At 49.6% G+C, this 13,161-nt stretch overlaps 7 protein-coding genes across 7 annotated transcripts; 4 read left to right on the top strand and 3 right to left on the bottom strand.

Moving 5' to 3' along the window:
• Positions 1 to 562: 562 nt before the first annotated feature.
• FTJAE_14106 (GTPase Rho) lies at positions 563 to 1,781 on the top strand (the record flags this gene model as incomplete). Its single annotated transcript, XM_037347312.1, has 5 exons — positions 563 to 1,002; positions 1,050 to 1,077; positions 1,208 to 1,327; positions 1,374 to 1,553; positions 1,605 to 1,781. The coding sequence occupies 5 exons, from the start codon at positions 563 to 565 to the stop codon at positions 1,779 to 1,781; spliced, it is 945 nt and encodes a 314-aa protein (XP_037198885.1).
• A 771-nt stretch (positions 1,782 to 2,552) lies between these two features.
• On the top strand, positions 2,553 to 3,506 carry FTJAE_14105 (UDP-n-acetylglucosamine transferase subunit alg14; the record flags this gene model as incomplete). Its single annotated transcript, XM_037347311.1, has 3 exons — positions 2,553 to 2,678; positions 2,728 to 2,865; positions 2,916 to 3,506. 3 exons carry the CDS (start codon positions 2,553 to 2,555, stop codon positions 3,504 to 3,506), a joined length of 855 nt encoding a protein of 284 aa, XP_037198884.1.
• Positions 3,507 to 3,621: 115 nt separating this feature from the next.
• On the bottom strand, positions 3,622 to 4,422 carry FTJAE_14104 (ribosomal S25 mitochondrial; the record flags this gene model as incomplete). The annotated part of the gene is made up of 2 exons (XM_037347310.1): positions 3,622 to 3,988; positions 4,199 to 4,422. 2 exons carry the CDS (start codon positions 4,420 to 4,422, stop codon positions 3,622 to 3,624), a joined length of 591 nt encoding a protein of 196 aa, XP_037198883.1.
• Positions 4,423 to 5,251: 829 nt separating this feature from the next.
• FTJAE_14103 (uncharacterized protein) lies at positions 5,252 to 6,896 on the top strand (the record flags this gene model as incomplete). Its single annotated transcript, XM_037347309.1, has 2 exons — positions 5,252 to 5,292; positions 5,339 to 6,896. The coding sequence occupies 2 exons, from the start codon at positions 5,252 to 5,254 to the stop codon at positions 6,894 to 6,896; spliced, it is 1,599 nt and encodes a 532-aa protein (XP_037198882.1).
• Positions 6,897 to 7,179: 283 nt separating this feature from the next.
• FTJAE_14102 (elongator complex 1) lies at positions 7,180 to 7,468 on the bottom strand (the record flags this gene model as incomplete). The annotated part of the gene is made up of 2 exons (XM_037347308.1): positions 7,180 to 7,205; positions 7,264 to 7,468. 2 exons carry the CDS (start codon positions 7,466 to 7,468, stop codon positions 7,180 to 7,182), a joined length of 231 nt encoding a protein of 76 aa, XP_037198881.1.
• An 826-nt stretch (positions 7,469 to 8,294) lies between these two features.
• Positions 8,295 to 11,637, top strand: FTJAE_14101 (atp-dependent rna helicase dob1; the record flags this gene model as incomplete). Its single annotated transcript, XM_037347307.1, has 2 exons — positions 8,295 to 11,407; positions 11,457 to 11,637. The coding sequence occupies 2 exons, from the start codon at positions 8,295 to 8,297 to the stop codon at positions 11,635 to 11,637; spliced, it is 3,294 nt and encodes a 1,097-aa protein (XP_037198880.1).
• A 536-nt stretch (positions 11,638 to 12,173) lies between these two features.
• Positions 12,174 to 13,016, bottom strand: FTJAE_14100 (uncharacterized protein; the record flags this gene model as incomplete). Its single annotated transcript, XM_037347306.1, has 1 exon — positions 12,174 to 13,016. The coding sequence occupies one exon, from the start codon at positions 13,014 to 13,016 to the stop codon at positions 12,174 to 12,176; it is 843 nt and encodes a 280-aa protein (XP_037198879.1).
• Between the last annotated feature and the right edge of the window lie 145 nt (positions 13,017 to 13,161).

Raw genomic sequence — 13,161 nt, 5'->3', positions numbered from 1 at the left:
GGTCGAAAGGCTTAGGGGAGTGGATGGCTGCTGGGTTCTGTGGCGAGGGGATGGTGTATGCTTGGCTTTGCGGGACGGCGTTGGCGGTTATGGTTCTTGGTAAGGAGGGGGAGAAGTTGGTAGAGGGTGTTGGGAGACCGGGGGGACGGTTGGAGGAGTGGTTTCCGGGGGATTTGCTGGGGGTTGATAAGGAGAGGTTGAGGAGGGCTTATATTGCTAATGCGGCCGAGTTCTTTGAGTAGATGATGAAGCAATAAGATATGGATGATTTACTGGTTCAGCTGAGATTGTGGTCTGTGATGTGGCGTGGTGTGGATTGAAGGGTTGACGGCTGTCTGCCAGTGCAAGCTAAGGCTGCATGCATCACCACTTTCATCTCACGTGTGATTGACATACATCACTTCTTATCAATGCACATCTTCATTTATTAATACAGCCTCTTTCTTTCGGTTCCCTCTCTTCACCTTCACCTTCACTCTTTTCCAAGCGTTGCAACTCCGTCCTTTTTGACAACCAAGCTCTAGCAACTTCATTCCTCCTCATTCCAATGTCACTCCTCAGCATGATGCCCCAAGAGCGCATAGACTCATGGCGTCAACGCGTTCCAAGCCGTATGGACCGCGACGATCCCTTCGAAGGAGACCACTTCGACGAACGACCCCCCACACGCCTCGTACATCTCCCCCTGGCAATCCTCCTCTCTGCAATATTAACCTTGTCACAGACATTTCGTGATGTTTCTCCGCCTGAGGCTAGGCCTTCTACGCGATTGGGCTTCTTCCGTGCTGCTACGCCTATGTTCGGACGTAGTTCTACACCTTCTTCTCCTCGACCTGCTTCAAGCATGATGCAACGACGCGCGGAGGGGAAGCGAAGGAGTTTGCTGAGCTTGCTTACTCGCAAGAGGAAGAGAAAGGAGCCGGAGGAGATTCCGAGGGATCCTGTCCGTTTGAACTTTTTGTTCGTTGGGAGTAAGGCCGCGGGTCAGACGTCTTTGCTATTGTGAGTTTCCAAAGGTTTGCGTTATTGTATCCGCTAATATTGGACAGTCGATCTCGCTATGGATACTTTCCTGATGTGAGTTAAGAGCCAACTCGAGTGAGTTAATGCTGAAATTGTATAGTCCAGTGCATTCTCTCGCCCTTTATATGAGACCTACGTCAACGAACGAATCTACCACAATCAGCCTGTGCGCATGGAGTTATAGGACACCTCTGGCGTACCGGACCTGAACGTTGTCGAAAGGTTGACCTACATCGAATGGGACGCTGTGTTTCTCTGCTTCGACATCTCGGATAAGATATCCATGTACACCATCATCCAATGGGTAAGCTCAGCATTCCGCTGTTCACGAAACAAAACTAATTGAGTAGTGGCATCACGCTTCGAGCCAAGGCTTCACCAAATCTGCAAGTTTTGCGCCATTGCTGTATCTCGTCGGCTTAAAGAAGGATCTTCGCGATCAGTGCTTTTTGGAAGATCATCAAACTGGTTCTGCGTTCTCGTCCTCTGGACTGTTGGCGTATCCGACTTGCTGCATCTGCTCATCAGAGGTAGGTCCCCCAGATCCATTCTATAGATTAATTACGTTCTGACCTGTTTAGGCAACCTGGCAGGCCACTCGAATTGGAGCACATAAGTACATCGAATGCTCGGCTGCGACTGGTGAAGGGATGAAGGAGGTTATTGATGACTCCGGAAGAGAGGCGATGAGGAGACTTGTTGGAGGGCAAGTGCCTGAAGACGAGGTTATTCCCAAGAAGAAACGTCGCTTCTTCTGAAGTGTTTGAGTACTGGAATGGTTCGACTGTCAAGTGACAGTTGGACTCTTGCTTGATGGTTGCTGAAAGGGCTGTGTTGAAGAGAACGTTGTAATGAGGATACACATCTGGACTCAAAAGTTTTGGGCGTCTTTTTTCTCTTGCTTGTTTTTTTTAAAGCAGCGGCTATCAGATGATCTGGTAAAGATGTGCTCTGGAATTACACTGGCTTATATGAAGATGAAGGGATGTAGCTCAGCAAGATTGAACCTTGAATGGTTGATCCAGGGTAGTTCAATTCAATGGTAAGTCAGTTCAGCAACTTCATGAGTCCATTCTTTGTAGTAGTGACAGCTATAGATTTTATTCTGAGGTCATGAAAGATTTACAGTGCTTGATATTCAATGGCACTGCATATGGCTAGTTGTTTTTGGTGTGCCCGTATGCATTTTAACTAATACATACCTCAGTCTCTTTCATTAGATGGGATGGCTGCTGTGCTGCCAGTGGCACCAGCAACTTACACTGTCAACCTCATCACCTCCAAAAGTGCCAGTGCCAGTTGCACGACAAATGAAAAAAAAAAAAAAAAGAGGCGAAAACAAAGTCCGTTCATTCATTTAAGCTCCTAAATTCTTTACCTTTCAGAGATTTTATTTTGGTCTCTTGATTTAACACCTACATGAATTTGGACTCAGACGCGAAAATACCTAAAGGCCCACCTGTCAAGATCAACCTCAACCTCTCACTTCACCATACGAGCATCTACCATCAGGAGTGCTCAACGCAAACATGGTGATGCTTATCGTCGCCGCAGGCGTAGGGCTTGCGATGGGCTCCCTTGCCGCGCCCCGACCGCTCGTGGCATTTCTCTTTGCCATGTCCATCTACATCGTCACCCTTCTCATTGTATTCTCTGTAAGCCAAATCCACCACCGAAACCCAACCTCACACTGACAAAACCAAGGCTCTTCATATTCGACTGGTCAAGCGGCGCCGCAGAACAGTGAGCAGAGAACTGTCTTCTGTGAACCAACGTCGCACTCCTTATGGCTATTCAGCGTTTGTCATGGGTAGTGGTGGTCACACGAAGGAGATGCTTTTGGTATTTTTTCCCTGTCTCACGACGGTCTAGACCCAGCTCACGTTCCCTAGATGATGGATGATGGCTTCTGCAATTTTGATGGTTTTCATCGACGGTATATAGTCTCTTCTGGAGATACCATGTCGGAGGATCATCTTGAAGATTACGAAGCAGACCTGAAGACACTGTGTGCTGCGGAGGGAACAAACCCAGGAGCATACGACGTTTTCACCGTCACTCGTGCACGCCACGTTCACCAATCACTCCTGACTACCCCTTTCACGGCCTTTCTCAGCATGGTCAGCATCTTCCCGGCTCTGTTGACTCCGCCACCCAAGATCAATGGCGCCGAGCTTGCATATCCCACCTGTATCTACTCCAACGGACCGGCGACTGGCTTCTTTGTCGGCCTGGCAGTGCATCTTCTCAAGCTACTGGGCAAGATACCCGAGAACTCAATGCACTTCATCTACATCGAGTCTTGGGCACGTATCAGCACCTTGAGCCTCACGGGCAAACTCTTCTACTACACTGGCATCGCGGACGTTTTGGTACAGCACCAAGAAGTTGCTGATAAGTATGGACTTAGAAACTGTGGCGAGATGGTCTTCAACGCTAGACGACCTGATGTCTCATCAACAGATGATAAGATGATGGGTTGAGACCCCAATCCAAGAATCTCTTGGAATATGCGTTTCTGCTTTTTGATACAGACAATAAAGGTTACATGGTTTGTGTACATGACGGGTATCATCCGCCCTCCCTGAAATAATGCTATCAAGGTGATTTCTTGCCCTCAGCAGCCTCGGCCTTTTCCTCTGGCTCTGCATCCTCTGCGATATCCTCCTCCGCCTCATCAAGACCAAAGTCCTCAATTTCCGAGTTGCGACTCGCCTCTTGTCGCTCCGTCTCCTTTCCAGCCCAGATCTTCCAGTTCTCAAACTCTCGGTCCTCGAGATGGTGCGATACATCAATGCGGGACTTGCCAAAGTAGGCGCCCACGTGCTTGGCTTCCTCGAGGGCCACTCGCTTCTCGATCTCCTCTTCTTGACGTAGACGGTAGAATTCGCGGCGTGTGATATCGTATGCCTTTCGCTTCTCGAGTTTCTCGTTCTCCATCAACCATAATTGTCGTTGAACAACACTAGAACAATGTTAGCTTGATCCCTATCAGACCACAGATCCAGAGCAAACTTGCCATTCACCCGTTAAGGGAATATTAGGCTGTTTCAAACCCTTGCTCCAATCGCAGTGCTGGTAATCCTTTCCGTCCGACTCAAGAATAACACGAGGTCTCGCCAACTCCCAAGGATGATCTCGATAGAACGTTGCCCGCAGCCTATCCTCAATATACACTATCTCTTGAGGTCGATAGAGGTTCTTTGGCTTTGTCACTCTGGATGTCGGGCCCCTTATGCGGGGGGTGACGTTTCGAACGAGTGTCTCGGCAGGAGGGACGGATTGCATGATGTTGTACCATGGCGGCGTGGGGATGGATTTGCCTCCGAGGACGGTGTGGTTGAGCTCTTCGGTGACTGTTTGTAGGACCCTTGCGGGTCGGATCTGTCTGCCTCCCATGGTCTATTCTGCGGCGGTGTCAGTAGGGCTTCAATTGGGTATGGCGATGTTAAGGGAGGCGGCCTTACGGTAGCAATTGACGCTCTGATTGGGAGTAATGCCACGCGGGACCTGGCTTGAGCCGCAATGTCGTGGTGATGAGTGGAAATTTTGGAGATGCATCGGTAAATCTTAACGCCGGGTGGCATGTTGACAATAAAGATCAGACACCATCAGGGTGGAATTATAAGCTCATACTCAAATATTACTTCTAGATAGAACATACAACAGCACTTACGTTAATTTATAATAGCTTAAGATATGGTACTATTTGAAATTAAATAATTATCTTGTGCACTCATGAACTCTCTCACCTTTCTTTGCTTATCGCTTACATCTTATACGATACAGTGCCGCTTTTATTTTCACCCTTCATCTGGGGTATCTCCCCACAGCTCAGCGCGAATGACAGTGCAGCAAAAAACATCTCCAAAAGGTCCCACTTACAAGAACAAGCCTCCCGTCTCAACTTCCGCTGGCATTAGCTCTTCCTGAGAGAGATTGCCGATCCGATTTCTTTCTCAGTGCCATTTTCTTGTTCAATCTACAGTTCGAGACAAAATATCGCTCCGGCTACGAATCAGAAGTCGCAGCATCATGAGGAGGAGCTCATGAAAGTCTCTAGTCGATTAGACGGCTCCCTCTGTGCGGTGCTTTCGAACCGACCGTCGGCCAGTTTTGGGGTTACTACCACAAGGAGGAGTCTCTGCACTGTGAGAGAGGTTGGAAAAGAGACGCAAAGGAGAAGATTAAACTCGAGATCCCCGTCCTCTTGTTCCAAAAGCTCACTATGGCTTCTCTCGACCTTTTCGCCCGCTACCGAGGCTCGACGTGCCTTGCCTTGCCGTCGCTCCCGACCTGTCCTGAACAATTATAGCACCGCTTCCGCTGCCGCCGCACCGATACCTCCGATAAATCAGAGATTCCATACCCAGTATGGTCACGATCCTCGACACCTCATGGCCCTTGTGCCACAGGCAGATGCGGGAACGGTTGAAGAGCACTTGGAGTACTATCGGGATCCATACCGAAGGGGTTATGCCCCCGCCGACGGCCAGAGAGTTCAAGTGTCGGAAAACAAAAGAGATGTTGAATATCCGACGGAGGATGAGACCTTCAAGGCCGATGAAGAGACGAAAAAGTTGATCGCAAAATTATGCAAAGCCATATCGTACAAGCTCCGCCACCCATACCGAGCAACCCTCGACCCTATATACGACCTGTATCTTCAGCTTCCAGAACCAAGGATGTTGTATCTCACCTGGCCATGGCGGAATAGGTTATTGAAGATTATGGGGTTACCTCCGAAGCGAAACTCAGAGTCGATGCTGCGTTACTTTGCGCTGATCGCTGATGTCAAAACCGCAGGATTGACGCTGCGACGGACTCATTGGAACTATGCCTTGGCTTTTGCAACAAAATATACAGCTCGCGTAACGACGACCGAGATGGATACTGCTTTGAGGTTGTGGCAGGAGATGGAGCGATCACCCGATGTCAAAGGAAACGAAGTTACGTTCAACATTCTTTTTGATGCTGCCTCAAAAACCGGAAATTTTGCTCTCGCGGACATGATCTACAACGAGATGGAAAGCCGAGGTTATCAGTACAACCGATACCACCACGTTAGTCTGATACACTATTTCGGACTCAAGTCGGACTCGAATGGGATTCGAGCGGCCTACAAAGACATGGTTGAGGCTAGTGAAATGATTGACACTGTCGTGCTCAATTGTGTAATATCGGGCCTGTTGCGATGTGGCGAGGAGTCAGCGGCTGAGTTGACATATGAGAGGATGAAGTCCGGTCACGAAATGGCGCCCAATATCCCGGATAGGGACTACGGGATGGGTCGGGTCATTACCAAGGTGTTGATGATGTTTACGAGAATTGGTAAGAAGCATCCCGAGCTTCAACAGCCGTTGCAGAAGCAAATGCAACTCTCACCAAACCTTCACACGTACAAACTTTTCGTCGAGCACTACTCGGTCAAAGTTGGAGACTTGGCCAAGGTGGCGCAATTTCTTGACGAGATGAAGTTCCTCAGGATTCCCATCCACGCGACGATCTTCTTGTCCCTATTCAAAGGATTCTACTCCCATGGTGGCTTTACTGGCTCTGAATGGAGTGAGCAGCGGCTAGAGGGAGTGTTGAAGGCAATGTACCAAGCACGAGACGAAAGCATAAGAGGGTTTACCATCGACAGGTGGTTGGTCATCTGGGCCTTGCGAGCTGCCAAGAAGTGCGGCTCAAATGAGACCGTTATTGAAGTGTATGATCAGATGGAAAAGCGCTGGGACATTCCGCTGGACCGACAGCCGTTCATCGAGTCTATACTTCAGACCATCCTTGACGGCGCAGACATGAAATCGTCGACTGGTCAATGGGACGGCCCGTCGTATCGAAGATATAAAAAAGATGGAACGAGATTATGATGTAACAGTAGATTTTGTACTACCATGTACTTTAACTTAGAATAATACCCCGGGGCTCTAGAGTTCTGTATATACAGATCCGGTTGGCTGGGAACTGCATAGCTAGCGATTGTCATGGCCGTATTTTCACGTATGGTTCGATATAGCTGATGGTCGAACAAATGAAATTTCGAATCAAGAGTCGAGAATGACTGATGTCTATTTCGGATATTTACACCACATTCCACTTCGAGGCTTCCCAGTCTTTCAACACAACAGCAAATCCAATCCGCAGGCGAGTAATTTACTGGGGCTTGTAGGTCTGGTAGACTGCGCAGCTCGTTAGCATCGTGAGTCGGAGAACATCGGGACGGAGGAAACCACGCACCAGCGATGCCGAAGGGAGCGAAGAAGCCGGTGGCCATGAAGGTCCAGTATCCAAGGCCGAACCACTTGCTTCGGGGGTTGAAGGGGATGTTGCTGTAGGCGCCCTCGGGGTAGTGGTAGGGCGAGGACATGCGGGCGCGGGTGGTCTGGAAACCTCGCTTGGTGACCAGAGAGGTCGTGGTTCGGGCGGCGGCGCGGGAGAGCATCTGCGAAGGGGTCAATTCGGTTCGCGAGAGCTGGGAGGGGAGTTGTGAGCTGGTCAATGGCTCGGGGGTAGACGTACCTTGACGGTGAGGAGTGGAGAGTGCGAGATGGAAGCTTGGGGATGTGTCAGTGATGATAGCATCCGAGGTCAGAGATGGTGGTCTGAGGTTTGGAGAACAAAACGCTAGTAGGTCACGTGGGGAGATACTTTGTACTTTGCTGACATGGAATCTCCAATCGGCTGTGATTGGATGGTAAGTTTGGTGACGTCGGTTCTAACCGCAGGGGAGACTCGGCAAGTAAAGATGATACCCTTAACTGTGTGCATTTCTTTAACATATTACATGAACTATCCGCCTAATGTAGAAGAGTAAATACTCTGCAGTCACTGAGATAATGTAAATCTAGTCGTATTTCTACAAACAAACAGATCTGGGCTTAGTTTCTGTCCACTTGACTTACCTTAGCTATTCCCGGTCGCTGTAGACATTCACCGCCCTCAGCTTGTCCAGGGGGATTTTTTTTCTGCCGCAAGCAACCCACTTCCCATCAACCAACTTTTTTTAATCGCCTAGGCCCGTGTACCACGAATTGGGACGATCGATCGATTCCTCGCTCGTGTTGTACTGGACGACAAGCTCACGCCTATTTTTTTCGACGAGCTTTTTCTGCCTGCCTTGCGTACACGAAAAGGCAACATTTTCAATTTTCACATACCAAATTTTTCCTCGAAGGACTAGAACGCGACTCGAATCAGCCACCCGATCTCGATCACTTTTTTCCTGCAGCTAGCGATCGGAAGCCGATCGCGGTAAAACACCGCCCAGCATGGATGAGATGTTTGATGTGTTCGAGGGCAAGGTGGACGCCCCGAGCGCGAGCGAAGATGAGAACGTGCCGAATCGCAAGGGTGACACGAAAAAGAGAAAGGCAAACGCGATAAACGGCGAGAACGGCGATGCTGTGGTGAAAACTGAGGACGTTGACATGGACGCCAAGACCGAGTCTTCAAAAGACGGAGATGATTCTTCTGACGACGAAGATTCTTCGGAGAGCGCCAGTCAGCAGGAGTCCAAGCGGAGGAAGAAGGAGGAAGGTGTTGGTCCTGTCATGACAGATACCTTCCAGACGGCCGAGTCGAGAGAAGTTGCTGGCGCCGCTACTTTCACAGAGCAGGATTCATCACTTGTTTTGTCGCACAACATTCAGCATCAGGTTGCCCTGCCTCCGGATCTAGACTACGAATACGTCCCCCTTTCCGAGCACAAGGCCCCCGAGCAACCCGCGCGAACATGGAACTTCAAGCTCGATCCTTTCCAGAGTCTTTCCGTGGCGTCTATTGAGAGAGAGGAGAGTGTTCTTGTTTCCGCGCACACTTCTGCCGGAAAGACTGTTGTGGCTGAGTATGCTGTCGCGCAGTGCTTGAAGCGCAACCAAAGAGTCATCTACACAAGTCCCATCAAGGCTCTAAGTAACCAAAAGTACCGAGATTTCGAGGCCATCTTTGGAGATGTTGGTCTCATGACTGGTGATGTTACCATCAACCCTACAGCAAGCTGTCTTGTCATGACGACTGAGATTTTGCGATCTATGTTGTATCGCGGTTCTGAGATTATGCGAGAAGTCGCCTGGGTTGTGTTTGATGAGATTCATTACATGAGAGACAAGATAAGAGGTGTCGTTTGGGAAGAGACCATCATCATGCTTCCCGACAAGGTCCGATACGTCTTCCTCTCTGCCACCATCCCCAACGCTTTCCAATTCGCCGAGTGGATTGCCAAGATCCATCATCAAGCTTGTCACGTTGTTTATACCGATTTCCGACCTACTCCCCTACAGAACTACTTCTTCCCCTGTGGTGGTACTGGCGCTCGTCTCATCGTTGATGAGAAGAGCAACTTCAATGAGCAGAACTTCAACAAGGTCATGCAAGAGGTTGAAGAAAAGAAGGGCGCTGACCCTAATGATCCTAATGCTCGCCAGAAAGGAAGGGGCAAGAACAAGAAGACTGACAAGGGTGGCGCTGACAGTGGCTCGGATATCTCCAAGATTATTCGAATGACTATCAAGAGGAAGTTCAACCCCGTTATTGTTTTCAACTTTAGCAAGCGAGAGTGTGAGAACCTGGCTATGAACATTTCGTCACTCAGCTTCAACGACGATTCTGAGAAGGCCATGGTCCGCAAGGTTTTCAACAGCGCCATTGAGAGTTTGTCAGAGGGAGACCGAGAGCTTCCTCAGATTATCAACTTGTTGCCTCTTTTGGAGCGAGGTATTGGCGTTCATCACTCTGGTCTGCTGCCCATTCTCAAGGAGACTATCGAGATTCTCTTCCAGGAGTCTTTGATCAAGGTTCTTTTCGCAACTGAGACCTTCTCCATCGGTCTCAACATGCCTGCCAAGACTGTTGTTTTCACCCAAGTTACCAAGTGGGATGGTGTCAAGAGACGCCCTCTCACTTCATCCGAGTACATTCAGATGGCTGGACGTGCTGGTCGTCGTGGTCTTGATGCTCGAGGTATTGTCATCATGATGATTGACGACAAGCTTGAGCCCGATACCGCCAAGGAGATTGTTACAGGTCACCAAGATCGACTCAACTCTGCTTTCTACCTCGGTTACAACATGATTCTCAACCTTCTACGTATCGAAGCCATCTCTCCCGAATTCATGCTCGAGCGATGCTTCCATCAATTCCAGAACGCGGCTAGCGTCCCCTCTTTGGAGAAGGAGTTGATGTCGTTACAACAGGAGCGCGACAACACCAGCATCCCCGACGAGTCCACGGTCAAGGATTACTACCAGATTCGACAGCAGCTCAGCGCTTACACTAAGGATATGCGCACTGTTATCCAGCACCCCAACTACAGTCTTTCTTACCTGCAGCCAGGCCGCTTGGTGCAGATCTACAACCCCAAGGACGAGAACGAGACTATTACTGGAACCGGAACCGACTTTGGCTGGGGTGTTATCGTCAACCAAACCCCTCGCCGCGCGCCCAAGATGGGTGAACTAGATTATGCCCCTCAGGAATCCCATGTCATTGACGTGCTTCTTCCCATCTCCCGATCGAGCGCGGATTTCTATCCTACTCAGCCTGTGGAAGATGCCCCTATGCCCGTTGGCCTCAAACCTTTTGGCGATGACGACGACGACGTCAAGTTCGCTGTTGTCCCTTGTCTTCTAACCTGCATCAAGGCTATCAGTCAAATTAGGCTTTTCCTGCCCAAGGACGGCCTCAGAAATGATTCAGAAAAGGAGACGCTCACAAAGTCTTTGATGGAGGTCAAGCGTCGCTTTCCCGACGGTCTGCCTGTTCTGGACCCCATCGAGAACATGGAAATCACCGACGACTCGTTCAAGAAGCTCCTTCGCAAGATCGAAGTCCTTGAGTCCCGACTTTTGGCTAACCCTCTTCACCTCTCGCCTCTTCTTCCTGCTCTCTGGGACCAGTACCACGCCAAGGTCAAGCTCACCGAGAAGGTCAAGGAGACCAAGAAGGCCATCGCCAAGGCGTACAGCATCGCTCAGATGGACGAACTCAAGTCTCGCAAGCGTGTGCTGCGACGTCTCGGCTTTATTAACGATTCTGAAGTCGTCCAGCTAAAGGCTCGCGTTGCTTGTGAGATTTCCTCCACTGAAGGACATGAGTTGCTTCTCTCTGAATTGCTCTTTGACAGATTCTTCAACGAGCTTACTCCTGAGATGTGTGCTGCCGTCATGAGTTGTTTTATCTTTGACGAGAAGATCGAAACAACCCAGCTCAAGGAGGAGTTATCGAAACCTTATCGTGAGATTCAGGCCAAGGCTCGCATCATTGCCAAGGTCAGCCAGGAATGCAAGCTTGAGGTCAACGAGGAGGAATACATCCAGAAGCTCAAGTGGCAGCTGATGGAGACGGTCTACGCATGGGCCCAAGGACGTCCTTTCATTGAGATTTGGTAAGTCATCCTTTTATTTCACTACAGCAAGGTTACTAACACACTCCAGCAAAATGACAAAGGTCTACGAAGGCTCTCTGATCCGCCTCTTCCGTCGTCTAGAAGAGCTGCTTCGTCAGATGGGCCAGGCCGCCAAGGTCATGGGCAACGACGATCTAACGAAGAAGTTTGAGGACAGTTTATCCAAGATCCGCAGAGATATTGTGGCCGCGCAGAGCCTGTACCTATAAAACGGGGGAAATATCATGTAATGTGCATTTTTTCTATATGTTTCACCGGCTTGGGAGTCTGGCGTGTTGGGGTGGAAAAAAAGAGTTGTAGTATACTTTGAGCTCGAGGGATTAGGAATAAACCTATGCGAACCTTGGTCAAAGTGATTTATAAATTAATAGAGATGGAGATACGAGGAATACGGCATGGAAGGTTACAGAAATTGCGATGCCTTCGTTATGCATACTCAAGCTTCGGTTGAGGTTGTAGGTAATGGAGCTTACCAGAATTCATACCACTTATTAGGAGCCGATTAAGACCCAGGACAAGTAACGAGATGCGTGGGTTTGATCGCTGTTGTGTATTCTGTCTGTTTCTCCTGCCCTTAAGAGCAGTATATAGAATACGTGTAAAGCCATAACGCCACCCATCCGCTGTAACCCATGCTTTGGCATGACAACGCCCAAAGTCAACGCCTGAAAACTCGATACCCCCAAGCCAAACATAATATCACCGTTGAAGCACTGAGCACCATCCGGAGCGTTTCAAGGCTCTACTAAGGCCGGTCTCCAGACAGCTCCATGATGAAACCAATAAAAAGACTAAAGACAACACCAAAGCCAACGAATATCTGCCATCTCTTACTCCAGATACCCTCCTGGCGCATTAGCCATGCCAGGCTTCCAAGCGGGAAGAAGAATCCGACTATCATGGCTTTGATTAGTATTTCGAGTACGGAAGCCATACCGGAGTTTTCGTCCTCGAGTGGATTGGACCCGGAGGGGATGCCCTCAGCGTTGTTGTCGATCCATGCGTCTTCCATGTTGCGCAGGGTGTCAGGGGATGGCATAGCATCTGGTGTGAAGCGCGCTGTATGAATTGAAGTAAACTGTGTTCGCAGTGTTGCGATTTCTGAAGGCGAAAAGCCAGACTGCAGCAATCGATCAAATCCCCGTGGTCGCGGCCTCGTTGAAGTCGTAGGTTTCGAACCATCACCAGTCGTTTCCTTCGGCGGCTTAAGCGCCTCCTCCTCTTCCTTCTTCAACTCCTCGCTCGACAACTCATCACCAACGGAGCAATTAACATAGACCCGCGCCAAATTCGCACCCTCGACAGCCTTGCCTTTCCCCTTCGGATCATCATTGGTGCGCGGCGGCGGAGGATGTGGTTTGAGGACTGAGCTGAGCGCTGAGGCATCGGGGAGGATATGACCTTGGTGAATGAGGCGTAGGCGACTTTTGGATGATAGTCGTGTGCGGAGGAGGTGTTTGAGAGCGAGGACGGTTGTTGTTTGGGGGGAGGGAATGTCGAGTTCGAGATCTGGGAAGGATGTTGTGAAGCGGATTGTGAGATGGAGGGGAGGGGGGAGAGGGTGGGATGATGAGGCTTGAGAGGTCATGATGATGGCATTGGTTGGGAGTTGATGATGAGATTGTATGATGTTCTCAATGACGGAGTGAGTGGGAGTAAAGTTGTGAGATGATACAATTGGATATGTGTAACATGTAGCAAACAAAGCTGAAGTTGAGTGAAGTGAAGCTGGG

Source organism: Fusarium tjaetaba (assembly GCF_013396195.1).
Source record: "Fusarium tjaetaba strain NRRL 66243 chromosome Unknown NRRL66243_c0000548, whole genome shotgun sequence".
NCBI classification, from domain to species: domain Eukaryota; kingdom Fungi; phylum Ascomycota; class Sordariomycetes; order Hypocreales; family Nectriaceae; genus Fusarium; species Fusarium tjaetaba.
The sequence above is the reverse complement of the archived record's forward strand: the minus strand, read 5'-3'. Positions and strand labels throughout refer to the sequence as shown.